The sequence below is a fragment of the Nyctereutes procyonoides genome, unplaced genomic scaffold (assembly GCF_905146905.1).
Source record: "Nyctereutes procyonoides isolate TBG_1078 unplaced genomic scaffold, NYPRO_anot_genome, whole genome shotgun sequence".
Classification (NCBI taxonomy): domain Eukaryota; kingdom Metazoa; phylum Chordata; class Mammalia; order Carnivora; family Canidae; genus Nyctereutes; species Nyctereutes procyonoides.
This window is the reverse complement of record NW_026575130.1, coordinates 5546511-5572895: the sequence shown is the minus strand read 5'-3', so window position 1 is coordinate 5572895 and position 26385 is coordinate 5546511. Positions and strand designations below refer to the sequence as shown.

Here is a 26385-nt window from a genome sequence, read left to right as displayed (position 1 = left end):
ACTAAAATCCCTACTATTTTATGCAGTTGATTTGCAAAAACTTGTCCTACAAAATCCTATAAACCTGTCTTACAACATCAGATTCGAAGACTGAGGCCATTTCCAGGTGAAAGTTGTTTTACAGTTGTGAGATATAGAAAGCTGGCAGAGTGAGCTTTCCAAAATGTTTCTAGTTTTTCAGTGGGGCTAATATTCAGGAAAGGAGCAAGAGCAAAAGGGTCTTCACTTTGGAAAAGAACCCCTAAATACCGACAGAGTGAAATTGTGTGAGTGTCCCATGGAATAGCCACTGAACGCAGTCAACTCATAGAACCGGGATGCTAGATATTGAGTTCTTGTTTTCTTTCTTTTTTTTCTCATGCTAGCCAACTAAATGGATGGTCAGCTTCAACTACCACCTGTGAGGTATATGTTCAAATGTAAACAAGTGCTGTTGTGTGGAAGTAAAGAGCCTCAGAGCTGGAAGGGATCTAGCAATCATCTAGTCTGAACCCCTTATCTTAAAAAAGAGAGAACTAAAGCCCAGATTTGATAAAGGTTACACAAATTCATGCAGGTAAATTAGTGATAGAAGCAAAATCTGGGATTATTTTTAGCTGAGAGGCCTTTTCATTCCTCTGCAGGAGCTGTGATTTCTTTAGATTAAATTGGAGGAACTGATAGTTATTTCTTCTCCAAGGTGTTAGTTTCCTGATGGTTCTGTAATCATTGCTTGTTATTTAAAAGGTGAAATTTAAAACTGCAGTGGATGGTTTTCAGCTTTGCTGTCATAGGGACTTTAGTAGCTACTTTGGGAAGATTACAGCTGAGAAGCTGGCCTTTGTTCTCAGTCCTTAATCGCTTTTCTCTTTTGATGGATTTGAGCCACAGCAATAAAGATGAAATAATAACAGTAAAATTGCCTGGAAATTTAAGAAGGAGATTGCAAATATGTCACATCATAGGGGCTTTGAATTTCACATTCTAAATCATGCACCAAATTCAAGTATCCTGCTCTAAGTGTGGCCAAACATGCAAATATTTGCTTTCTGAGTAATTTGCCCTAATGACTTTGAAGCATTTTTGAGAAACAGTGGTGACATTGTTCTGCCCTGGCAGAAAGCATATCCCTTGTCACATGTCCACAGAGATCCTAACAGTCTACGAGTGCATTATTAAGGCATGAGTATTACACAGTATTCGCTAACCTTACCTTCTAGTTGGCAAAATGTTAGATATATAGGTCATCATATCATCCAAACTTTCGTGACAAGTCTGACTTAAGTTAACCACTTGGAAATAGAACTAGCAATATATTGTTTTTAGAGACTTATTTATTTGAGAGACTGTGTGCAAATGCATGAGGGGGGGATGGGGCAGGAGAGAGAGTTTTCAGGCAGACTTCCCACTGAGTGCAGAGCCGATGAGGGGCTTGATATCTTGACCCATGAGATCATGACCTGAGCCAAAACCAAGAGTTGGACGCTCAACCAACTGAGCCACCCAGATGCCCCTAGAACTAGCAAAATTTTAACCTCTGAAGTAATGCTCTTTTTTTGCAAAGTCCTCACCCTTTTTTTGATTATACAGAAAGCAGAATTGGCAAAGTCTGGAGTGATCACGTATGAAGCTGTTCATTGAAAGTTCTGTTTTCACAGCTATATCTTCCAGATTGATAATTTAAATCTGTTTTGCCAGAAAATAGGAAATTTTAGCAATCATAGGAGCACTAGCAGTGTATATTTGCCTTTCTTTTGCCCATACTTGTTTAGGCACTAAACTTTAGTCGTGAGATTTTGGTACCACCGTGAAGCATATTTTGGGCAGCTCTAATGATAAAAAGCATGGATGTTACTGTATTCAGTAAGTAGGACTTTTTTCTATTAGAGAAAGAATGAGAAGATTTCCCTCTGATGAAGAGAGGAGAGAAGGGTAGAAAAGTAATAGTCATTTAAAAAGAGTATAAGTGGGGATCCCTGGGTGGCGCAGCGGTTTGGCGCCTGCCTTTGGCCCAGGGCGCGATCCTGGAGACCAGGGATCGAATCCCACATCGGGCTCCCGGTGCATGGAGCCTGCTTCTCCCTCTGCCTGTGTCTCTGCCTCTCTCTCTCTCTGTGTCTATCATAAATAAATAAAAAAAAATTAAAAAAAAAAAAGAGTATAAGTGTTGTCAACATATTTCTTTTTTGGTTTATGTTCTCAGTGTACTTTATAAACATTTTTTTTTTCTTTTGGAACAAAGCACTACAAATTCTTTTCCAGGAAAATTCACCCCAAACAATGTAAATATTTTTTCAAAGACTAATAAGAGTGTTTCTTGTAAATGTGGAAATGAAATTAAAGATTTGTCATGTGTAAAAATGTTTAAAAGTATTAAATTTGTTATGTTAATGTGTAAAAAGGTCAGTGTAGTGCAGTTAAATATTGATGTTATCAGTTGTATTCTGATATATGCTGCCTTTTATTCATTTACTTAGCAAACATTTAAACTACTGTGTGTATTTTACATCTGTGAGAAGGTCAGTGAGAGGCAAGCCATATTCTGTAAAAAGAGCAAATAGCTGATAGTGGTCCCACCTTTATTCAAAAAGATAGAACAAAAAAAAAAAAAGATAGAACAAGTTAAAGGACTAACATGGGTATAATTAAGACTTTTAGGGGAAAGTGAATTTTAAGGTGACCTTTGAAAGAGCCAATGAACAGAGACTGGTGAAGAAAGAGGGATGCAAGTTTGGCTGAGGGAGAAGCAAAATTGAAGGCATAGCGGTAGAATAGGTAATGTATTAATTAGACAGAAAGATTCCAGGAACCGATTCATGCTATTAGAGCATGGCACAATTATTTATTGAGCACCTAGGGACATCTTTTCCTAAGCTGGAGTAGGTAAGTATTCCTTTAACATGTGTAAGTGCAGGGATTCACATCTCAACTCTAGAATGAAGGAATGAAGCCAGAAAGAATTTTTAGGATTTGCTTCCAGGCTTTAAGTTGCATGGTTCTGTGTTAAAAGATTGTTGAATATTGGGCAGCCTGGGTGGCTCAGCGGTTTAGCGCCACCTTCAGCCCAGGGCCTGATCCTGGAGACCCGGGACTGAGTCCCACACTGGGCTCCCTGCATGGAGCCTACTTCTCCCTCTGCCTGTGTCTCTCATGAATAAATAAATTAAATCTTTAAAAAAAAAAGATTGTTGAATATTAAATTTTTATGTTTTAAAAGTAGTCAACTAACTGATTCCAGGAGACAGAGGAAAGTGTACTTTTAACAGCTAGTAAAATCTTGGCTTACATTCTGAATAAAATAGTTGATGTATACCCAAGATGAAGCATCTGTTATAAGACTTTGTGCGGCACTAAAAGTGTGAAGAACTTTAGACAGAAGATAGGAAAATTGTAAAACACATCTTTTTGGAAGAGTTTGCAAACTCATTATTATACAACATTGCTTACTTAATTTCTACGGTATATCGTTCAAGTATGTGTAACATTTGATGAGAAATGACCATGTTATGATAAATCATTAGTCTTTATAAAAATAATTTGAGCAACACAAAAGGTTTTGCTTGGTGCATCTCAGCTACCAGTCTGATCTTGTTACTAATATTAAAGTTTGATTTTTATGAACACTTTTACCTAAAGCTTTAATATTTTCCTCTAGTTTTTTTCTACGTTTTTATTTAAATTCCAGTTGGTTAACCTACAGTATATATTAGTTTCAGGTGTGCAATATAGTGATTCCGCACTTTCATACATCACCGGTGTTCATCACAAGTGCACTCCTTAATCCTCATTAATCCTTTAACATTTAGAATGTTTAGATTACACCGGTCTTTCACATGAATGGAGAAATTATGCCCCCCTTTTTATCATAATATTAGTGGGTCAGTCAATAAATTAAAAAAAGCTTTTAAAATATGTCATCACCTATAGCTGAAAGATAAAAAAGATTTCACTGAATATTGATGGTGCCTCTCAGAAATTGGAATGTAAGGTTAAGGATCTTTCTAATAAATAATATAATCTAGGTTCATAAATTATGGGATAAAGAGCTATTCAAACAAGATTGATGAAACAGAACAAAACAAAACAAAACAAAACAAAACATATCCCAGCATGGGGTTATAAGAATCAACCATCCAAAACTGCCATTCTTGGATTTAAGCTTGTAAGGGTTTGAACAGCAATATAGAGTGATAGACTATTTCTAGAATACTGTTTTTGTTTTAAAGATTTATTATTATTCAGAGAGGGAGAGAGAGAGAGAGGCAGAGACACAGGCAGAGGGAGAAGCAGGCTCCACGCAGGGAGCCCGAAGCGGGACTCAATCCCCAGACTCCAGGATCACGCCCTGGGCTGAAGGCGGCGCTAAACCGCTGAGCCACCGGGGCTGCCCAGAAATGCTGTTTTTAATTTAAATAAATAATTATAATGACTGGCATTTTTAGTTTAAAAAATGGCAAGTCAGAAAGATGAGTTTTATTCTATCAATAAACTGTAGTTAATTTCTTAATATCTTTCATATCATTTTTTCCCCAAGTGGTTGCTTTCAATTCAGTAGATTTCTTTAACATTTAATACTTAATATACAATGTGGGTAGGTGATACAAAAATCTAACTTCATCCTGCCATTGAGTAGTTTCAAGCCTATTTTGAAGATATGAAAAGAGAAAGCAAGTATCAAATGAGGAAGGATAGGACTAATAGTAAAATATTATATACATAAAGTTTTGGAGGAAACTTTAATGGAGGAAATGAAATTTATTCAATAATAGTCTAAAAGTTTTGATGTTTATCATAATTGGGTTCATAAATCTATGGTGCATTTGCTGTGCTTATCTCAGTGCGAAACAACTTTCAAAAATCTGTAGTATGGTTTCAGAGATACTATGGATGTTTTTGAAAGCCATTCTCAATTATTTTTTGTAAAGCTGGGGGAAACATTTTTAAAATATTAAAAATTAAAAAGAACTATAAGTAAGGCAAAAATGTTTGCTCTACTGTGGCACGATCATGAATAAAGGAAAAGTGTAGATACTTTGTAAAATTCGGAACATCCCTACCATTGTAAAATGAGCCATTTTGATGGATGTGTTTCTGATGAATTTTAAATGCTGAAAGGATGGCCAGTTGTTTTCTGTAAATGATCATGAAAAAGATGATGTATGTAAGCTGAGTGGATGCCTCTTGGTTTAAACAATTACGCAAATAACTTCTGCCTATTATGCTGGTAAAGCGAGATCATTAGCAGATTTGGTGTTCTGTGTGAGTAGAAACAGAGGGGGAATGTCAAAGGATTCAAAGGCATTCACTGAGTAATGCAAAAATTCTCTATGTAGAGATATTTTACTCAGCAGGAACTTAAGTCCATGTGTAGAGTTGGCTGCTCTCATGGTGAAAAACAAAACACCACCACCCCCTCCCCTGCTCGGTCTCAGCTCACCCCCCTCACTCCATTGACATGCATAGCTGGCCTGGTAGGTGTAAAAATAGACCGGCAGAGCCTGAATTGGAAATGGTCACCAAATGCAGCCTGCAGTTGCTGGGGTTTTGAGTTCTCTCTGACACCAGCAAGCCATGAGGGGCGTGTAGGGGAATCGAGCAGAGGAGCCAAGGATCGCCTGGATGAATTGTCCACAGTAGTGTCCCCCTGGGAGCCCCGGACAGAGCACAGAGGGCAAGCACAGGCCCAGTGACAGCGGGAACTGTAGAACTGAGATGGGTAATGCAGCTCTCTGCCCATCTTGTCATGCGGATAAGAGTGTAAGAGCACAAGGACACATGCAGGAATTGGATAAAACCCCAGACTACTATGGCTGTAACAGCGAGGACACCAAAGAACTTGGGGTGTGGGTAAGTTCTGAGCCACAAACGAGAAGGAGGGGAGGATGGTGGCATAACAATCAACAGTGGAGCTCATTGGTCCACCTCTAAGCTTCCTGGAAGGAAGTTGACAGAATAAAACCAATGTGATCAAAATACCCAGCTGCCTCCGGTTCGGTGGCATGCTGTTGTCTCCTTTCCGTGCCATGCAGTGTCACATGTTTGTACCTCCTGAGTTGGCTTTAGCTGTGAATTGACATTTGGGAATAAGCGGTGATGCTGTCTTTTTAATGTGAAATTTTGCGCAAAGCTGAACATATATCTTATTATAGGATGACTTACAGCCATACTGCAGAGATTCACTTACATTCAGGCTGTCAGATTCTTCTGCCTATTTATATATTCACATATAGTTCATTTTCCATTAGGTCACAGGGCATTTTTTTAAGCACATGCTAACTTTGAATCCCAGTTGCAGCCTATAAAGGCATTTTACTTCTAATATTTGACCAACTTCAGTGAAAAGGCCTTTAAATACCATTCTAATTATGATGCTAATATGTGCAGAGGCTTAAAAGTTGAGCAATCAAATATTTAAGTTGGCTTTCAGGTTTTAATAATTCATAGTCATGATATGTTCTTTAAAATGGTTACAAAGGCCTATTGTGATTTTTGGTGGACAGGGCCAAAAATCTCTTTCTGAGATATTTTGGTTTTCAAATTTGCTGGAGAATAGAGTTTATCTTTGATCTGTCAGACCCAGGAATTTGGTCTTATTGCAAGTTATTTATTTCAGAGTGAAACCATGAGACTATGATATGTAGGATTTCTGAGTAAAAGAAACAAAGGGGTTGTACCCCATTCGGTATGTGGAACCTGCTATTTCCAGGGGTGAGAACAAGTAGGTGCGGATTCTGAGGTGCTCTCTGGCTGTTACCCTGACTTCAATGAATCTCATAATTCCCCAGCACTGACATTCTGTCAGGCCCCAGCGAAACTGAAACAGAAACTAAGAACTTATCAATAAAAACAACGTGCAGAGGCAGTGTTTGCAGTTAGCAGAAGTGAAAAGAAATTTTGTCAGCCCTGTAGTGAGAAAGAGGACAGTGCTTTAGGGAATGAGAATGGAATTCAGGAGAATCAACAGCAAGGTGGGGAGGCAGGCAGACCCCTGAGGGTAGGGGGTGGGGGTGGGGAAGAGCACCTGCCCTAACAACCACGCAGCTGAGGTTTCTCCTTCTGGGTTGTGGTTTAAATTACCCACACCCACCAGGAGTCACTACGGATTTCTAAGTGGCTGCTTCTAGTGCAATTTCTGAACTGAGGTGGCAAAAAACGGTCAACTTTTTTGGTGACTTTATTAACTCTATATGCTTGCTTAATTGCAGCATGTAAATATATTCCCTAAGAAGTGAATGCCTTGTTTAAAAGCTAGTTTCTATGAAGATGTTAAAATTAATTTAGAAACCATTCTTTCAAATGTTAGTTAATAATTCCTTCCATATTTTTCAGTTATATTTTCACCTTTTAAACATCATTAAGAAAAATGCAATGCATGAAAATAAAGGTGCTTTAAAAATTAAATAGAGGTAAACAAAGAGCAAGTGTCAACCTGCTTTTGAGGTTCAAGGGCCGGAATGAGAAGTTCACCCCAAACTTCTGAGTTCAGAAAACAATTAAAAATGTTTTTGAAGAAATAATCACCAGCAGTATCATTCCTTCGCTAAAATTCTTCTATTCCCTACTAACATAGATCCTGATCCTGAAAAATATGAGTTGATTTAAAAAATAAATTACAATTTGATTTCTCTGAATTAAGTAACATTTATAACCTGCCAATTATTGAATAAACACTTCTGCCAAAGATTTTATAGATGGTAGCATATAATAATTGCTGGGACTTGGAAAGTTATGGTACAGGATGAAATGCACCTGTTGTGTACTTTCCCAAGTGATATTCTATTCAGAATAGTAGAGTAGACTTTGACTGTGGGCCATAGTAATAATAATAATAATAATAATAATAATAATAATAATAATTCTTAATACCAAGGATGACTTAAGCTACATATGTGGTTCTATCTTGCTGAAGTTTTTCAAACTTAAGAACTCTATCCTCTTTCTTTACTGTTAAGTGTGTACTATAAGTCTGAAGTCACTCACTCCCTAACAAGTGACAAGTGACAAGATAAATATATTCCTTAGTGAATTTCTATCCTTCATGCTTGTTGCAAATAATGATAAGCAGTTGATAATAACAAAGTAGTTATTAACCTAACTTATATTTGTATAGTATTATTTTTTGGGGAAGGAAGACAGAAGTACTTGACTCTTTTATCATAGTTATAAACTTAGAAATGTTTTAGATAATTTATTTTACTATTAGGCCAAATATTTTAAATAAATGAATTTTCCAATTTTTTTTGTAATCAGAATTAACCCTATGGGAAAATGTAATTTTGAGATACTAAAACTGCTGGGTTTTATATAAATTAACACTGCATTCTTTTCTATAAGTTTTACTTAGGATTTTGAATATTCTGACATTTATTTGTGTAGGTAAGTATAGTAATAAGTATAGTAATAAGGAATAAATTAGTTATCAGGAATTGTGTTGGAAGTAAGGAACCAAAAATAATTTCCTCCTGAATAATGTTATTGTATGTCTATATTTGCAATTCCACTTAAAAGCTTATGTTTTTTTATAAAAAATATAAAATCAGTCCAGAATAATTTCCAGATGTATTATGCAGCAAAACACAGAAATTACACTAAAAAATAGAAAACTAAGTATTATTTTGGGAATATGATAATTTTCTAAGTTTTAAAGCAACTTTAAAAAAATTATATTGAAAAAGATGAACAGCTAATATGCCACAAATATTAAAAAATTCTTTAACTGGACAAATATGTTATTTTCCTAACATATATACAAATTAATGTTTGAATTCCAAAGCAAAGGTCAGCTAACTTTTTCTGTAAAGAACTAGAGAGTGAACATTATAGACGTTGCAAGCTACCTGGTCTCTGTGGCAGCTACTTCTCTCTGTTGTTGTAGAGTGAAAGCAGCCATGGGCTATGGTAAACAAATAGATCTGGCTGTATTTGAACAATTATGAAGTTTTTCTATTACTATTCAATTGCTAACTTTTCAATTTCTAAATATTAATTTCGTTACTGTTTTTCTCATTTGTAAAGATACCAGTTAAGACCACCAGAAGTTCCCATTCTGTTAACAAAGATACAATAATACTGTTTTAGAAGATTGTGTTGAGACTGGTAGACATTTATGAGTATGCTGTAACTTTTTCTAATTACTTGAAGAGCAATTCAGATATAAATTTCAAACTCTAGTTACAATTTCTGTTTTTCACTTTTTAGTGCAGTGAAGACTCTAGTAGCAGGGATGTATTTGCATGGAGATAAAGAGTAGGCAAAACTTCTGGGCAGATTCCGACCACCAACTGCAGATATAAGCTGCATTGGACTCTTATTCATTTGTTATGAGTTCTCCCAACGCTTGTGAGCATCCTTCCTTTCTTTTTTTTTTTTAATTTTTATTTATTTATGATAGTCACACACAGAGAGAGAGAGAGGCAGAGACACAGGCAGAGGGAGAAGCAGGCTCCATGCACTGGGAGCCCGACGTGGGATTCGATCCCGGGTCTCCAGGATCGTGCCCTGGGCCAAAGGCAGGCGCCAAACCACTGCGCCACCCAGGGATCCCTCTTTTTTTTTTTTTTTTTAAGATTTTTTTATTATTTATTCATAGAGACACACAGAGAGAGAGAGAGAAGCAGAGACACAGGCAGAGGGAGAAGCAGGCTCCATGCAGAGAGCCTGACGTGGGACTCGATTCAGGGTCTCCAAGATCACGCCCTGGGCTGCAGGCTGCGCCAAACCGCTGTGCCACCAGGGCTGCCCTCTTTTTTTTTTTTTTTTTTTTTTAGCATCCTTCCTTTCACTTAAACTTTAGGGTCAAGAGAACATTACTACCAGAGAGACCTCATTCCAAATCCACTGAGAAAATATCTGCCTTCCTAATGAAGATGTTAGGTTCCTGACATATGTCAGGATTTTCCTTAAAATGTGGTTGCCTCTTCCATTAGACCTGAAAAGACTTGAGAATCAGTTATTATCATGGTTAGGTTGTGAGTTTTTTTTTTTTTTCAATTTTTATAAATTTGAATATAATTGGCACACAATATCATATTAATTTCAGGCATACAACATAATGATTCAACTCTGTGTTATGCTATGCTCTCCATAAGGATACCTGCCATCTGTCACTAGACAAAGCTATTGCAGTGCCATTGCCTATATTCCCTATATTGCACCTTTTATTCCTGTTGCTTATTCATTTCACAGTGGAAACCTGTATCTGCTACTCTCCTTCACCCATTTTGCTCATCTTTCCACACTCCTCTCATCTGGCAACCATCCGTTTGTTCTCTGTATTTATAATTCTGCTTCTGTTTTTCATTTAGTCTTTTGTTCTGTTTTTTTAGATTCCACATGTAAGTGAAATCATATGGTATTTGTCTTTCTCAGTCTGACTTACTTCACTTAGCATAATACCCTCTAGGTCCATCCATGTGGTCACAAGTGGCAAGATATCATCTTTTTTATGGCTGTGTAATATTCCATTATATATAAAGATCTGTCTATCTATTGTACATCTTCTTTATCCATTCACCTACCAATGGACGCTGGATTGCTGTCATATTTTGGCTATTATAAATAATGCTGTGATAAACATAGCAGTACCTTTAACTTTTTGGATTAGTGTTTTAATTTTCTTTGGATGAAGATACAGTAGTATCACAAACGGTTTGACAGTTCCGTAAAGAGGAAGCATGAGGGGCAGGAAGGAGTCACAAACAAAGTTAATCTGTTTTTAAATTCTTATTCAGAATAAGTACTAGTAATGGTTCTATATTTTTTTTATTGATCTCAAGAGGGAAAACTGCACCATCTCTCAGATATCTTTTCATTTTCATTTATGCAGACAAATGGTATACATATTACAAGGTAAAAGACTCCAAGTAGGCTCCAGAGATACAGCTTCTTGATCATGCTTTGGTAAAGTGCAATCCAGAAGAACATTGAGAATATACCTTCATCTCATATTCTTCTTGGCTTGTATTTTTATTATGGCATCATTTATAGATTTGTGTATTAGCCCAAATGTACTCTCTATTTTTCTTGCGCTACAGATTGTGTATTTTTAATTGTAGTTTCTTTGCCATGTCAGATTAATTTGCTTTGTCCCAAAAGCAAAACCATAAATGTGATTCTTCATCACAAATATTACTTAGGTTACCTGTCCTAGCTGCCTATTGAGCTGTTACATTCTTCACTTTTTGTAAGCTGATTCTCAGAGATTTTTGTTTTCTTGTTTCATTTATTTTAACAATTTTTCTGATTTTAGTGAAGAATTTTATCTTGTTTATATCAACTTTTTTGTTATTCTATACATTTTCCTGTGATTTTAGACTATAAGCAGTGATTTCTGGTATTGTGAAAACATTTTAGTGTTTTATACTATGCTGAATCAAAAGGTAGTAAGTCCGCCAGTCAGCAATAATTGAGCTAGGTATAGTGCTAAATGCTGGTGATGAATTGATAACAACAGTTCCCTTGGTGGAAAGACAAGCTTTAAACATATGTAGGGGGTGGGGGAACATGCTGCCTAGCTGAGGTAGTAGATGCCGGGTGTGTTCAAGGGACAGAAAGACAGCATGGCTGAAGCACAGTCAACAAAGAAGAGAGTAAATGCCAATGAGGTCTGAGAGGCAGGCACAGGCCTACATTGGCCAAGGTTTGGATTTCTTTCTAATTGTAGTGGGTCTTGGTAAAGGAGTTTGGATTTCATTCAAAACATATTGGGAATCCTCTGGAGGGTTTTAGTCAGGGCAATAGTAGGACCTCATTTACACTTTGAACGTTCTCTCTCTCTCCCTATCTTCCCACACACTTCCCTCCTTCCCTTGGTGGAGGATTGATGGTGAGTGCAGCCAGTGGAATAAAAGAGGCCAATTTTAGTGGTCCTGGAAACCCCTGAGGTGAACTGATGGAGGATCAGATTTAGAGGCTAACAGGAGAGGTCAGAAGTGATCAGATTCAGGGTGTATTTTTCTTATTGAAGGATTGTTTTGGCATTGTAAAAGAAAGAGAAGGGATTAGGCTTAAGTAACTAGGTACACGATGGTGCTGTTTATTAAGATGGAATGGTGTGTGTATATGTGTGTGTGAAAGAGAGAGAGGGAGAGAAGAGAGAGAGAGATGATTCTTTATCTAATAAAACCAGCATGTCAGTATGTCAAAAGTTAAAAATTTTCTTCAGTTTTGAGTTCTATGAGGGTAGAAGTAAGAGACATGAAGTGATATAGTGAGCATTATCTTGAGTAGCCTTTTTATAACTGCTGTAAGGAAACTTTCTTCATATGGTGTTGATATTACCTCTAAAAAGAGCCAAGAGTATAATGAAATCTATTCTGACAAAGCATTTCAAAAATAAGAAATGATATAGACCATGGTTATGTAATTTTTGGATGATTGATTGATTGATTTATAGGATTGTATTTATTTATTTATGAGGGATAAGAGAGATAGAGAGGCAGAGACATAGGTAGAGGGAGAAGCAGGCTCCATGCAGGGAGCCCGACGTGGGACTTGATCCCGGACTCTGGGATAACGCCCTGAGCCAAAGGCAGACACTGAACTGCTGAACCACCTAGGTGTCCCTGGATGATTCATTTAAAGATTAATGTTGAAAGAAGATAAGACATGGCTCTATCCTCTAGGAATTTCCAGTCTAGGTTTAGAAACAGAATTATCCACGTGTAATCAATTAACTCTAGACAATCACAAATCACAATTACATGACAATGCGAGTTTTTTTTTAAAAGGTTTTTATTTATTTATTCATGACAGAGAGAGAGAGAGAGAGAGAGAGAGAGAGAGAGAGAGACAGGCAGAGGGAGAAGCAGGCTCTATGCAGGGAGCCTGATGTGGGACTCAATCCCAGGTCTCCAGGATCCCTCCCTGGGCTGAAGGCGGCACTAAACCGCTGAGCCACTGGGGCTGCCCCAACAATGCTAGTTTTGAAATGAGTACTTACAAGATGCCGAAGAAGGTGATAATCAGTGCAAGCCAAATGTTTGGGGAATGTCTCGTGGACAGTGCTGATATTCAGCCAGCGTGGAGCACAGCATCTGTACCAATTGTCTACACTTTGAAATGCTTCCGTAAAGGCTAAACGGTTGCTTCTATAAGCCCAACAAGCTGTGCCTTCTACTGAGGCTATCTGGAACTTATTTCCAGGATTCCTCAGTCCACTCCATCCCCCAAATGAGCAAACAAAACAATAGAGCCTGGATCAGCAAGGGGCCTCCAGGATCACCTTCCTCTAGTGCTACAGTCAGCATCCATTGCGATTGGTTTGTGTCTAAGCTGTACCAGTTGTTAAATATTTTGAATATCCCTTCTGCTAATGGAGAAGTTGGAGTCTGTAGTAGATCTTGGAAGCAGAGTACAATCCTGGTTCCTGTTGAGAAGAAAGTATACTCAGTAAACATGTATTGAACATCTACTAAGTGTCAGGCACTTGGTCTACCAAGATGAATAAAACATGTAACCTTGGTTTAAGGAATGTAATCCAAGATGGACAAAGCAGAAGTCCCAATATTGTTATGGTGGATAAGAAAGCCCAGGGTGTTCTGGAATACCTAAAGGGTGACAACTCAGTCAGAGAGTTTCAGAAAAGTCAAATCTTGAAGCATTATGGGCAGATCACAAACTCAGTGTTGGAGTCAATAGTAACATTGAAATGATAGAGAAACAGTGTGTAAACCCCCACAGCTATGACACATCTAGTTTCTATTGGACGTGAGGGGAACTCATGAAATTTGGATAACAGGCATGGGATAAAATTATCGAGAGCTTTATAAGCCAAGCTTTAGAATTTGGACTCTATACTAGGGAAAGGTCATTGATCGAAATCTTTAGAAGAAGCAGTTAGATAGTGGTTTGTACATTAAGCTCCATTCTCTTTGCAGTGTCTAACAGAGTACCTGGCACTTAGTGGAAGCCTAATAAATATTTTTGGAAAATATGAATAAATTAAGACTAGGAAATCACCCAAGCTGGCAAACATAGTTGTGGGCATTTTCCAGCTGTAGGTGACAATCCCCCAGATGAAACCAGAGGCTGGGAAAACTGAAAAGTGATAGAGGCAAAAAAATAAAATAAAATAAATCTAAAAACATTTAAAGAACTTGGTGACTAAGAAGTTTTAATTATAACCTTCTTTTCAAAAAAGGAATGTACCTTTATTGCAAATGCTTACACATTACTGCTGTGAAATATTAATTGGGTGAAGTATATTTACTTTATAAAAAGTATATATTTTCTTGAAGTATTATGAATTTTTTATATCAAGTCATACATAAAATGCAATAGTTTGAAATTAAAAGATTACATTGTGATAAGAGAAATCATTATACGCAATATCTAATATAATATTTCTATTATGTTTTTCTTATAATGAGGTCCATCCAAATAAAACACAATTCTTTAATTGAACCATGTAATAATTTTTAATAGTCTTTCTTCTGCTACACTTAATAAGAGTAGTTCTACTGTACAATTTAGTGGCTTTTTCAAGGTCACATGTATGATGGAGCTGAAACTACTCTGTGGAGAGAGCATATTTTGCTTCCTTCCCACACGGACATCTGCTGTACTTCTTACCCATTTTCAATTGCTGTTTTAGATTTAATGCCCTTTTAGTGGTGAAACTTAAAATTTATTATGCCACAAGATTCCTTCATTTTCATTTGAAAGTTCTTGAAATTTGGGGGAAATTAGATTATATTTGACTGTCAGAATTTTCAGTGTTTGACTTTTCACAATTTACATTCATATCATATTTGTGTGGGCTTATGTGACTATAGTAAAACACTTTTGTGCCTTTCTTTGTATTTGTTTATAAGAAGTAAAAACACTGAAATGATCATCTGAAGTGTAATCATTTCAGTGGTGTCTTTGAGCCAACAAATTCTATCAAAAAGCTATGCAAAAGTCAGGTATTTAAACAGTGTTTTTGATGAATTATAAATGTTGCTGACATATTTAAGTTTCGAGATTTTTGGGGGACTCTATCTACCTTAGTTATCAATGAGTTACAATAAGGGGCTTTAAGGTATAATCTTTATGTCATACCTGATACTCTAACAATTTCTATATTCTAGTTAACAACTCTATTAAACATATCATGTACTAAAATTAAATTTCTAAGATTGATAATTTGTCTAAATAAGAATTCTCTCTTTATCAAGGATAAATATGAGAAATTGGATCTGTCCAGGCAGAAATAATGTATTAAAACTACAGTTGAAGTCTCTTTAGATTTACTACTTAGTGTATCTTTCTAGGTTGTATGGCCTTCTGAAGGAAATTAGAAAGCATCTACTAAGACCTCTAGTAAAACAGAAGTGCACACGGTTAAGCATCTGCCTTCTGCTGAGGTCATGATCGCGGGGTCCTGGGATTGAGCCCCACATTGGGCTCCCTGTGCAGCAGGGAGTCTGCTTCTGTTTCTCCCTGTCTCTCCCTCTGCCTCTGCACCAGGGTCCTCCAGGATCACCTTCCTCTAGTGCTACAGCCAGCCTCCATTGTGATTGGTTGGTGCCTAAGCTATACCAGTTGTCAAATATTTTGAATATCCCTTCTGCTAATGGAGAAGTTGGAGTTTATCCACCCCGCTTGTGTGCGTGCATGCATTCTCTCTCTCTCTCTCAAATAAATAAATACAATCTTAAAAAAAAGGACATGCATAAGAAAATTTGTGACTCGTAACTTTTTGGAAATCACTAGTTGTCACATATCATTTCTTATATTCTCCCAGATTTACAAAAGGAAAAAGGCAATTTTCAGAAATAAAAGGCATTCAAAAGATTACTACCAATAAAGTATGTGTTTTTCAAACTTGTCCATATATCTATAATACATTATTATTTTTTAAATGGCTTATCATATTCAGCTTCTTATGCATTCCTACCTCAAACATTTTGACTGACTAAATGATCGATGATGACATAAGGGATAAGGTATATTTGAGTTGAGTAATAAATACATAGAATGAAAGATCTAGTTAATCCTTTATGTCAGCACCTTCCAAAGTGTGTTCTGTGAACCACTCACATCAGAAGAATCATCTGGGGTGTTTTAAAGTGATGTGGATTGCTGAGCCCCACTCCAGACCTCCAGAATTAGAGTTTCTGATGTGGGAGCCAAGAATATGTATTTAACAAGATTAAGCATGATCTCTAAGTAACCCTTGAGTGCACTAAAGTATGATAACTACTGTTTTATATTCTAAGAGGTTGATTTTACTGAAGAGACAGGCTGAATATGTAACCATCAGCGCAAAAGGGCACAGGAATATAAAAACCCTTCACATTTTATTAAGATTCTTCTAATCCAGGTTAACTCAACTGATTGCCAAAATTCTATTTAGTGGCAATTACAGAAACCAAGACCACGCAGTACAAGTGGGAATAGAGTTGGCTCTGCTAACAAATGTTTCACAAACTTGTCCATATAATACATAATATTGTATGAACTCCTACAGTTCTTCTGTATGGATTTTAAAAGGAGGAAAGTGCTTGCTTGCATTACACTGCAATGGAATTTTAAATCACAGCACTTAGAGTACATTTAAGCTCCACTTTCAGAAGCTAATAGTTACTGTACACCTATATAGAGTCCTTTTATTCATTGTTTAACCTTGTAAACTCCCGTCAAAAATCTAGGCACTGAGGTTCTAGAAGACACTGTTGTGCAAATTTTTTAAATTAATTTTTTAAAATCAGAATTTCATTCCACTGTTGAGCAGTCAGCTTGAACAGCAAGACTGTACCAAATGATTTGATTCTTTCCTGGAATCGACATCTAATATAATATCCTGGTTGAATTCCACACTTACGCCCTAAAAAATCATGTAGCACAGGACAGATGATTAACAAAATTCTTCTGGTCTCATTAAAAGGTCTTAATACATCAACTAATGTGAAGTGTCAAATATTCATTCCATGTATTTTCAACCTTTAAAAATTACATATGCATTTTTTAAAGATTTTTTTAAACACTTTTTTTTTTAAAAATTTATTCATGACAGACACACAGAGAGGGAGGCAGAGACAGGCAGAGAGAGAAGTAGGCTCCATGCAGGGAGGCCAGGGTGAGACCTGATCGCAGGACTCCAGGATCATGCCCTGGGCTGAAGGCAGGCGTCCCTTTTTTAAAGATTTTATTTGACAGAGGGCACAAGCAGAGGGAGCAGCAGGCAGAGGAAGAGCTAGAAGCAGGCTCCCCACTGAGTAAAGAGCCTGATGCGGGGCTCAATCCCAGGACCCTGGGATCATGACCTGAGCCCAAGGCAGATGCTTAACCAACTGAACCACCCAGACGCCCCTATATAGGAATTTCTAGAAGATCTATAAAATTAAGTATTTAATCAGTATCTATTGAAAGTAAATAATGAATTTTATTGTCTACACTTTGTTCTTTCTCTCTCTTTCTTTCTTTTTTCTTTTTTATGATTATACATAATCATACATAACATGGTACACATAACATAAATACAGACTGAAAAATCAATCTTTTCTTTGGTATTGATTTACATATACTCACTCACCAATTAATTTTTTGAAGAATTAATCAGTGATCCAGATGGACATGTTAACTTCCAATCCTGTTTAAAATGTGACCCATACAGGGGCGCCTGGGTGGCACAGTGTTAATTAAGTGTCCACCCTATAGTTTTGGCTCAGGTTGTGGTCCTAGGACTGTGAGATCAAGCTCCATGCCAGACTCTATGCTTAGTGTGGAGTCTGCCAAACTTTTTCTTCTCTGTCCCTCTGCCCTCTCTCCCCACCCTGCATGCTTGCTCACGCACACTCTCTCAAATAAATAAATCCTTAAAATATAAGTAAATAAAATGTAACCCATACAGTTATAGCTATTTGTCAGAGCCTAGCCAATGATATTGTCAGCCAAGTTATTGATCCTAGGTTGCTTTCTGTCCCATCCCTAATCTCTTGATCTGGCATTGGGAATAGATCTATTCAGGATCAAAAGTTGAGTTAGATGCAGAAAATAACAGTAGAATGAATGAATGAATAAAATGTAGGAATGTGGGGGGATTCTGTATTAATTATTAATAATAAAGCTACCATTTATATAGCTCTTATTATTTATCAGATTCTATAATGGCAAAAAAAAAGATTCTATAATGGCATCTGCATACCTTTGACAAAACATAAATATCATTTACTCCTGTTGATAGCTTTGTGAGTCAATTTTGTGTACTAAGATTTCCTTTTAATGATTGTTTTTGCCTCAATACTCTCCTTAGGGACTTCACATATGTTACCTTATTTAATTCACATAACTCTATACGTTTTATAGGCCAGAAAACTGAGGCTTGAGGTCAGTAATTTGCTCAGGGTCAGACATCTTCTGGTAAAGGTTGGAACCAGGATTAAAGAGATCTTTTTTTTTTTTTTAATAATGAGTTTTCTTTTTCTTTTTTTTTTTTAAGATTTTTATTTATTCATGAAAGACACACAGAGAGAGACAGAGACACAGGCAGAGGGAGAAGCAGGCTCCATGTGGGAGACCAACGTGGGACTCGATCCCCAGTCTCCAGGATCACACCCTGGGCTGCAGGCGGCGCTAAACCCCTGCGCCACCGGGGCTGCCCGAGTTTTCTTTTTTTTGTAAATCCATTTAAGATTATTTATTTATGGGAGAGAGAGAGAGACAGAGAGACAGAGAGAGAGAAAAGCAGGCTCCATGCAGGGAGCCCGACGTGAGACTTCATCCTTGGACCCTAGGATCACGCCCTGGGCCAAAGGCAGGCGCGCTAAACCACTGAGCCACCCAGGGATCCCCTGAAGAAAAGATCTAAGCTCACTATGTTATGCTGGTTTTTCAAAGAAAGAAAGATGTTAAAGAGGAGACATTAGGGGAAGTTTAATTTTTTTTATTTATGATAGTCACAGAGAGAGAGAGAGAGGCAGAGACACAGGCAGAGGGAGAAGCAGGCTCCATACACCGGGAGCCCAACATGGGATTTGATCCCAGGTCTCTAGGGTCACGCCCTGGGCCAAAGGCAGGCGCCATACCGCTGCGCCACCCAGGGATCCCTTAGGGGAAGTTTAAAGTGAGTTGAAAGATTTTCAACAATTGGAAAAAATTGACCACTTGGAAAATTTCAAGTAATATTGTAACTTATGCTTAATATAAAAATAAATTTCAGGTAATTAAAAGTTAAATGGAAAAAAAAGAAGTAATTTTTTTAAAGCTAGAAGAAAATGAAGAAAAGTAGTTCATTGATTTCAGAGTTGGGAAGCTTAAAAGCAATGGAATAAAAATCTAAAAGTGAGGTTTATACTTTCTAATAAAACTTCTGAAAGTTGAAAGATGTGTTAAGAAAATAACAAACTCATGATAACTTGCAGCAAATATGACAAGATGTTAACTTGTTTTTTTTCTTTTTAAGATGTTAACTTGTTAATATAAAGTTTTTAAAAGTAAAAAAAGACATTAAAAATATATATAGAAAGAATGAGAGAGAGAGAGAGAGAGAACGAGAGCACAAGTAGGGGGAGAGTCAGAGGGAGAAGCAGATTTCTCACTGAGCAGAGAGCCAGATGTGGGGCTCTTTCCCAGAACCTGGAGATCATGACCTGAGCTGAAGGCAGCCGCTTAACCGACCCAGCCTCCCAGGCACCCCTGCTGGCTGATTTTTAAAATTTATTTTTCGAATGACCTACTATGAGAATATATTTGCTTTTATAATGATTCCCCTACTTTGTTTTAGGGAAGGGAGATCATAAGAACAAAAAAGGAAGTAAAGAACATAGGAAGTTACGTGATTTTAGACAAATACTCTTATGGGATATATATTTATTCCTTGGATTTCTTAACATATTATTACTTTATATCCTACTGTTATTTAGCTTTCAATTGATTTGGAAGAACTAACTTTTTATGGGTACATTTTTACTACTTTTTACTGGGAAAATAAGATTTATTATTATCCTTTCTTATAGGTGTAATCAACATTTAAACAGCAGGTGTGGTGATTAATTAAGAACAGCTGAGAGAGGTTTCATCCCTCTTGGAAGTAGTCCAGGTTTAAATCCCACTCAGGGAAATATGTCAGTATGAGCTGGTAGAAGTCTGCATGCTGCTTTAAAAACAGGAACAAATGTTGTCTTTGAAGTTTACCATGCTGTGGAGCTTGAAAACACTTTTCCTTGGTATGGTAATAGTGATCATTGTGATAGAGACATTGCTCTAGATTCACTTGTCAAATATAATATGCAGTAATATTTTAAAATAGTATATCTGTGTCCTTAAAAGTCATGAATCTTGGGTTAGCAATGTTAAAGAAAAGAAATCTTGGTATTTTAGAGGTGTCAGTGCCTTATGGTTCAATCTTTGGGCTCTGGCCCTAGCACAGGAAGGAGAACTGAGCATCAAGAGAGATCAGAACATGATCATTGGGTCAGTTTGTGGCTGCATTAACTTTTCCCCAAAACAGAAAGCAACAGAGACTTCTGTAGGTCAGTCAACAGTGAAAGGTGAACAGCAAAAACTGTAGTGGGGGTGCTAGGGAGACGGTAATCCTGATGGTTATGATTATGGCCTCCAGAAAGAGACTGAGGACTGGTCTTAGCTCTGGCATTTATTGCCAAAAGTCCATGGACAAGTGGCTTCACCTCACTAAGCCTCAGTTTCTTTATTTGGATGGTTTATGAGGATTAAATGAGAATATAAATGCTTTTGGCTTACAACACAATTAACCATTAATATTATGGCAGAAAGCACGAGAGAGAAATACAAAATAGTGTTCATTCCTTTGAGGTGTTTGCAGACAGGTTGACTAGCAGAGTGTAGGCGCACAAAAGCAAACTGAAGGTCGTAGAGTCTCACAGGTGAACAGTTTAGAAGAAGCAAGTCCAGGTGGCATGTAGACTCAACATGATGTATGTCAGTCCCTATTCTGTAGGAAAATATTTATACATTTCAATAAAAGAATCACTAAAATGACATAAATATACATGAATCATGTAAAAATGATGAATTGACTTGCTTGCTCATAATGCTTTTTGAAAGTTATCTTAAAACAAAAAACAGTGAAAAAAATGCAGTAAACCCAATCAAAACATGTATAATCAATTTTCTTACTTAAAATCATAACCAGAGAGAAAGACTTTACATCAGGCTAGATCTTTTGTATAGTTACTCTACATAATAAGTGCTCAATTAATAGTTACATTTTTTAGCTTTTTTTTTAATTGAAGTTTGATTTGCCAACATACAGTATAACACCCAGTGCTCATCCTATCAAGTGCCCTCCTCAGTGCCCGTCACCCAGTTACCCCATCCCCCTGTCCGCCTCCCCTTCCACTACCCTTTGTTTGTTTCTCAGAGTTAGGAGTCTCTCATATTTTGTCACCCTCTCTAATTTTTCCCACTCATTTTCCCTAGTTACATTTTTTAAAAAAAGATTTTATTTGTTTATTCATGAGAGACACAGAGACACAGGCAGAGGTAGAAGCAGGCCCCACACAGGAAACCCAATGTGGGACTTGATCCTGGAACTCCAGGATCACACCCTGAGCCGAAGGCAGACACAGAATAGCTGAGCCACCCAGGTGTCCCTCTCTAGTTACGTTTATGAGAAGATATTATCCGTAGAGGAAACTCAGTTACCAAAATGCCCCACAATTCTTATATGTGGGAAAAATAAACCAAATACAAATGGAACTTCTCCAGCTACAGAGGTATCACCATGGGATATGAATATATACCCAAGTTCTCATCACGCTTCACATTATGAGCTGGGTTCCGATTTCAAATGTTGCTAATCAGAAATGGCCCAATATAAACATCTTTTAAACGAAATTCTCAGGATCTATTATTTTCATATGTCTTGTTCTTGGATTGTGGAGACAAAGGTAGCCTGCCACTTGGTTCTTTGTCAAGGACTAATAATGAGATATCTATGGTGATATTTATGAAGAGTTTTGACATTTCAACTAAGTTAATTTTGTTGGATGAACAAGATCTTTTTGGCTAAGGTTAACTACTGCTTCACAAAAAAGTTCTAATGCTGTGTTTTTATGTGTGCAAAAGTAACCTAATTCTTTAGGAATTTTCTAAGTTTAACTTTTGAGCAATTAAAGCTATAATCACTTGTAATTATCTTGCCTGTTGTCAGCTTTGTATGAGCTTTGTAAACACAATAATGCTCTTCCCAGGGTTTCATTATCAACCTAATGATCTTTATTGGCTAATGTATTTTAACCATTGAACTAGCCTTTGGAAATTCTAAGAATTATAAGACATGGTTCTTGCCTTTAAGTACATTTATAGTTTTGCTCTGAAGATGGGATATATGATTCTGTATCTACACACACACATATACACACATGTTTGACAGTTTAATTTTATATGTTATACCACAGATAGATATTCATATAAGAATATAGAGGTAGAAAAAAAAGAATATAGAGGTAGAATTAAATACGTAGATTTTCTGTGACTAAAATGAAGTATATTTATATGCATAATAATTCTAAGAGAAAATAACTTCTCTTATGTATCTTGGTCAGAATAATTTTAACAAACCAATGATTTTTTTTTAATTTAGAAAGTTCATTAGTCTTATAGTAACTACTGAGGTTATTGGAAGATATTACTGTATGATATACTCAGAAATACTGAGTAGTCAGCAATTCTCTTCTTTGGATAATTTATAATAATAAAAGCTTATGTATTGCTTTATATAAAATCTTGTCTTTCCTCAAAGAAGAATAAAATTATAGTTACTTATTTCTAAAAAAACCAGAATACTAATGGTTCTGTGTAGTTAGGAAGATAGTAGTTGCTTTTATATTTAATTTCTTTGCTAATCTCATTGTTGTCAGAGTGAGGAAATGTTGAGCTCCAGAGCCTATCTAATCAAGTCCATTGCTATGGACAGTGGTTTTGTCATGACTTCAACCAAAAGACAATAATGACACAGATGGAGGCCATCCTTACTCATTACTCTTCATTCATTTACCCTTAAAGAAGAGTTAGGTATTATTTGGTTTTATTGTGGATATCTGATATAATTATAAAGGAAACATCAAAGAGATTTAATGGTAATGAGTTTCAGGTAAATTAATATAACAGGTATAAATCTTGCTAATCAAGATTTGAAACCCAACTTTTAAATTTTAGTAAATCTGCAAAAGTATTTACTGGATTCAGCAAAATTTTCACTAGTTTTGTTCATATTGACCAATGCTGCTTCATGCCTTTCTTTGGTCAAATTAACTCTATTGAACTTCTTCATTTTGTTTCATTTCCACCAATATTTATTGAGTTACTCTTTGTTGGTCACTGTGCTGTAGAAGTCATGGATGCTCTTTATCCTGGAGGCTAGTTAGGGAGATAGATAGGGGTAAACAGGTAAACTGGGGGTCTTGGCGAATGATTGAATGCTTAGAGTGTTGTGGGACCCCAGAGTAAAACTTAGGAAGAGGGTAGGTTGGGAAGGTATTCTAAAGAAGCTATCCCAAGCCTCTGGGAAATAGACCCACAGGGTCCACTTAATAAAAATTCTTGTAGAGTCAAATCATAAAAAACAACTAGTAGAGAATTGTTCATTTCTCATTAAACCTGGCTTAGGCCTGATTTATGTTTTAAAAGGGTCTTGGGCATCTGAAACAAAGCTTAGTTCTAGCAGATGAATTAACTCTGCTTTTGTTTAAATTAGGAGTTTCCTTTTCAAAATTCTTTTTAGAGTTGATGCCAATGCTCTTATACCAACAACAAGAATTTGTTTTGAAAGCTGCTTCAGAAGAAGTTTAGATATTCTTTGCAATTCAGTAATAACTAGAGGAGTTTTTATTGACTAATTTCCAACAGAGGGATTTTGTAGTATAAGCTGAAATGTTTAGAAAGAAAAAGAGTGGTGCAAGCTACAAATACTTGATTTGTTAATCTTTTTTCTACTGCCATGTGTTATGTACTGTAATTAATCAAACACATTCCTTTTTAAAGCCATTTTTCCTTCCTATGTTTTAAATTTCAGTGTAAAATCACAAAAGCTCTCTACCTTGCATAGGGTTAGAATTGAATAGCTCAAACCATTCTTGACAATTACAGTTCATAGCATGGAGATAAATTTAGAAAGTTACAGCAGGTCACATCCATTGAGGATAAAGCAATGCCTCAATTGTATCCCAGTCTTATGGGGAAATGTCAGCTGCATGATACCAGTATTTTGATCTCATTAGAAAGTTCCTGTACAGAATTCTATTTTAGTCCCACTAAAATATATTTTTATACATCTATATATGTATAGATACAGAAGTATATATGTATCTATGTGTTTACTGTATCTATACATATATACATATATATGTATGTATGTATATACTGCTGTATACATATATACTGCCATTTCTGCTTTATTAGCACTTCCTGGTATTCCATGCAAGATGTTGATAGGCCAATACTATCTGCTTCCTGAGGCAATACAAAAGGGCTTCCCTAATCTTCAGAGCTTTATGGATAGAGAAATGGTAAGGAGTGAAGCAAAATCCAGTGTCACTACAGAAAACCTGGGATCTCCCAGAGGTTATGCTATGGCCCATTTCTTTAGTCTGTACTCTCTCCTGAACTTTTTTTTTTTTTTTAAGATTTTATTTTTAAGTAATCTCTGCCCAGCGTGGGGCTAGAACTCACAATACTGAGATCAAGAGTCGCATGTCCTTGGGACACCTGGTGGCTCAGTGGTTGAGCGTTTGCCTTTGGCTCTGGGCGTGGTTCAGGGGTCTGGGATCAGGTTCCATGTCAGGCTCCCTGCATGGATCCTGCTTCTCCCTCTGCCTGTGTCTCTGCCTCTCTCTCTCTCTCTGTCTCTCATGAATAAATAAAGTCTTAAAAAAAAAAAGAGTCACGTGTCCTTCTGACTCAGCCAGCAAGGTGCCCCTCTCCTGGACTTTTTTAGTTTTGTGTTTTTAACACACTACTATATAGTGATAGCACTTCAGATTTAATCAGTCCAAAACCAAACTGTCATATTCTCTCAAATTTCAGGGTATTCTATCCCCCAAATTACTGTTCTTGATTCAAAGTGTCAGTAATTACCTGCCAAAGGTATAATTTCTCTTCCATAAACCCTCAAATTCGATTTCCCCAAATTTTATAACTTTTTTCCCCCCCATATGACAAATGATATCTTTTTCATATTGTTTTCCTGAGGGCATTTCTTGTCAGGACTATTGCAATAGTATTCCAAATTGTCTCACAAACTCCACTCTTTCCCCTCTAACTATCCTCCGTATGTTACTAGAGTGACTGTTTTAAAACAATGTTCTGATCTTGTCCCCCCCCCCCATTTAAAAGGTAACAGTCTCCTCATTTTTTTTTTTTAACAGTCTCCTTATTATGGCATACAAGAACATTCATGGTCTGAGCACTGCCTGACTTTTAAATTTTACTTCTTTCTTGTTTTCAGCATGTTCTTACTGAACTACGTACACTGAATTACTTAGAGCTTTTTGCATACTATATTTTTATACTATATTTTATGTTATATTTTATTTTTTATACTACTATGACCTTGCACTTGCTAGTCCCTGTGCCTGCTATGTTTCCCACCTGACTTATCACCAGGAGCTTTATCAAATACTATATTGCTATTCCTATTCTATGTCTAAATATATTTATGAGCAAATATATTTCTTTGTAATACATTTGTAAGCAAGATAAGCATTTGTTGCTTGGACTATTTCCTCTAAATTGATCTTCTTGGTTCCACTTTTGTCCACTTCTAATTTATGGATTGCACTGCAGCTAAAATTGCTCATTTAAAATCTTTTGAGGTGATGGACTATATTTCTTCTATATTCAATCTCTTATATCTAACATAGTGCCTGACACAGTAAGTGCTTCAAAAATATTTGTCTGAATCCTGACTAAATAATTTATTGTCAAGCACCGGTTAAACTATTTTAATTATTTATTATCAAAATAACTTGTGGTTTGACTAATTTGTTTACACTTTTTTTCAAACTGAAGCTATGATTTTACAGTGTGTACACATTTAGATAGGTAGAACTGTAGAGCTTTTCATAATTTAATCAAGGCTATTTAATGAGTCTAACTAAGAAGTGATTTCCTTCTTAAACAGTGCATATATAACAAATTCTTCAGTTCTTTAAAAAAAGATTTATTTATTTATTTATTTGAGAGAGAGAGAGAGAGAGAGAGAGAGAGAGTGTGTGTGAGTGGGGGGAGGGTACAGAGAGAGAAAGACAGAGACAGAGACAGAGTGAATTCCAAGCAGACTCTCAATGTGGGTCTGAAGCCCATGACCTTGACATTATGACCTGAGCTAAAATCAAGAGTCATCTGCTTAACTGACTGAACTGCCCAGGCATCCCACAAATTCTTTAATTTAATTTTAAGAAGTTTGTTGATATTCTGCTGTCCACCACTGAACCAGCATGA

The 26385-nt window shown here is 36.5% G+C and overlaps 1 protein-coding gene across 31 annotated transcripts in view; it reads left to right on the top strand.

The window, feature by feature from the left end:
- ANK2 (ankyrin 2) overlaps positions 1-26385 on the top strand; it is a 654899-nt gene that overhangs the window by 419724 nt on the left and 208790 nt on the right. For 19 of the 31 annotated variants that reach the window (XM_055342394.1, XM_055342406.1, XM_055342405.1 and 16 more), the window contains exon 1: positions 5599-5826. The exons of the other annotated variants lie outside the window; for them this stretch is intronic. In XM_055342394.1, the coding sequence (XP_055198369.1) occupies positions 5692-5826 (135 nt within the window). In that variant the 5' untranslated portion in view covers positions 5599-5691. Of the gene's footprint in view, positions 1-5598; positions 5827-26385 lie in introns of those variants that run through there. 31 annotated transcript variants of the gene reach the window in all.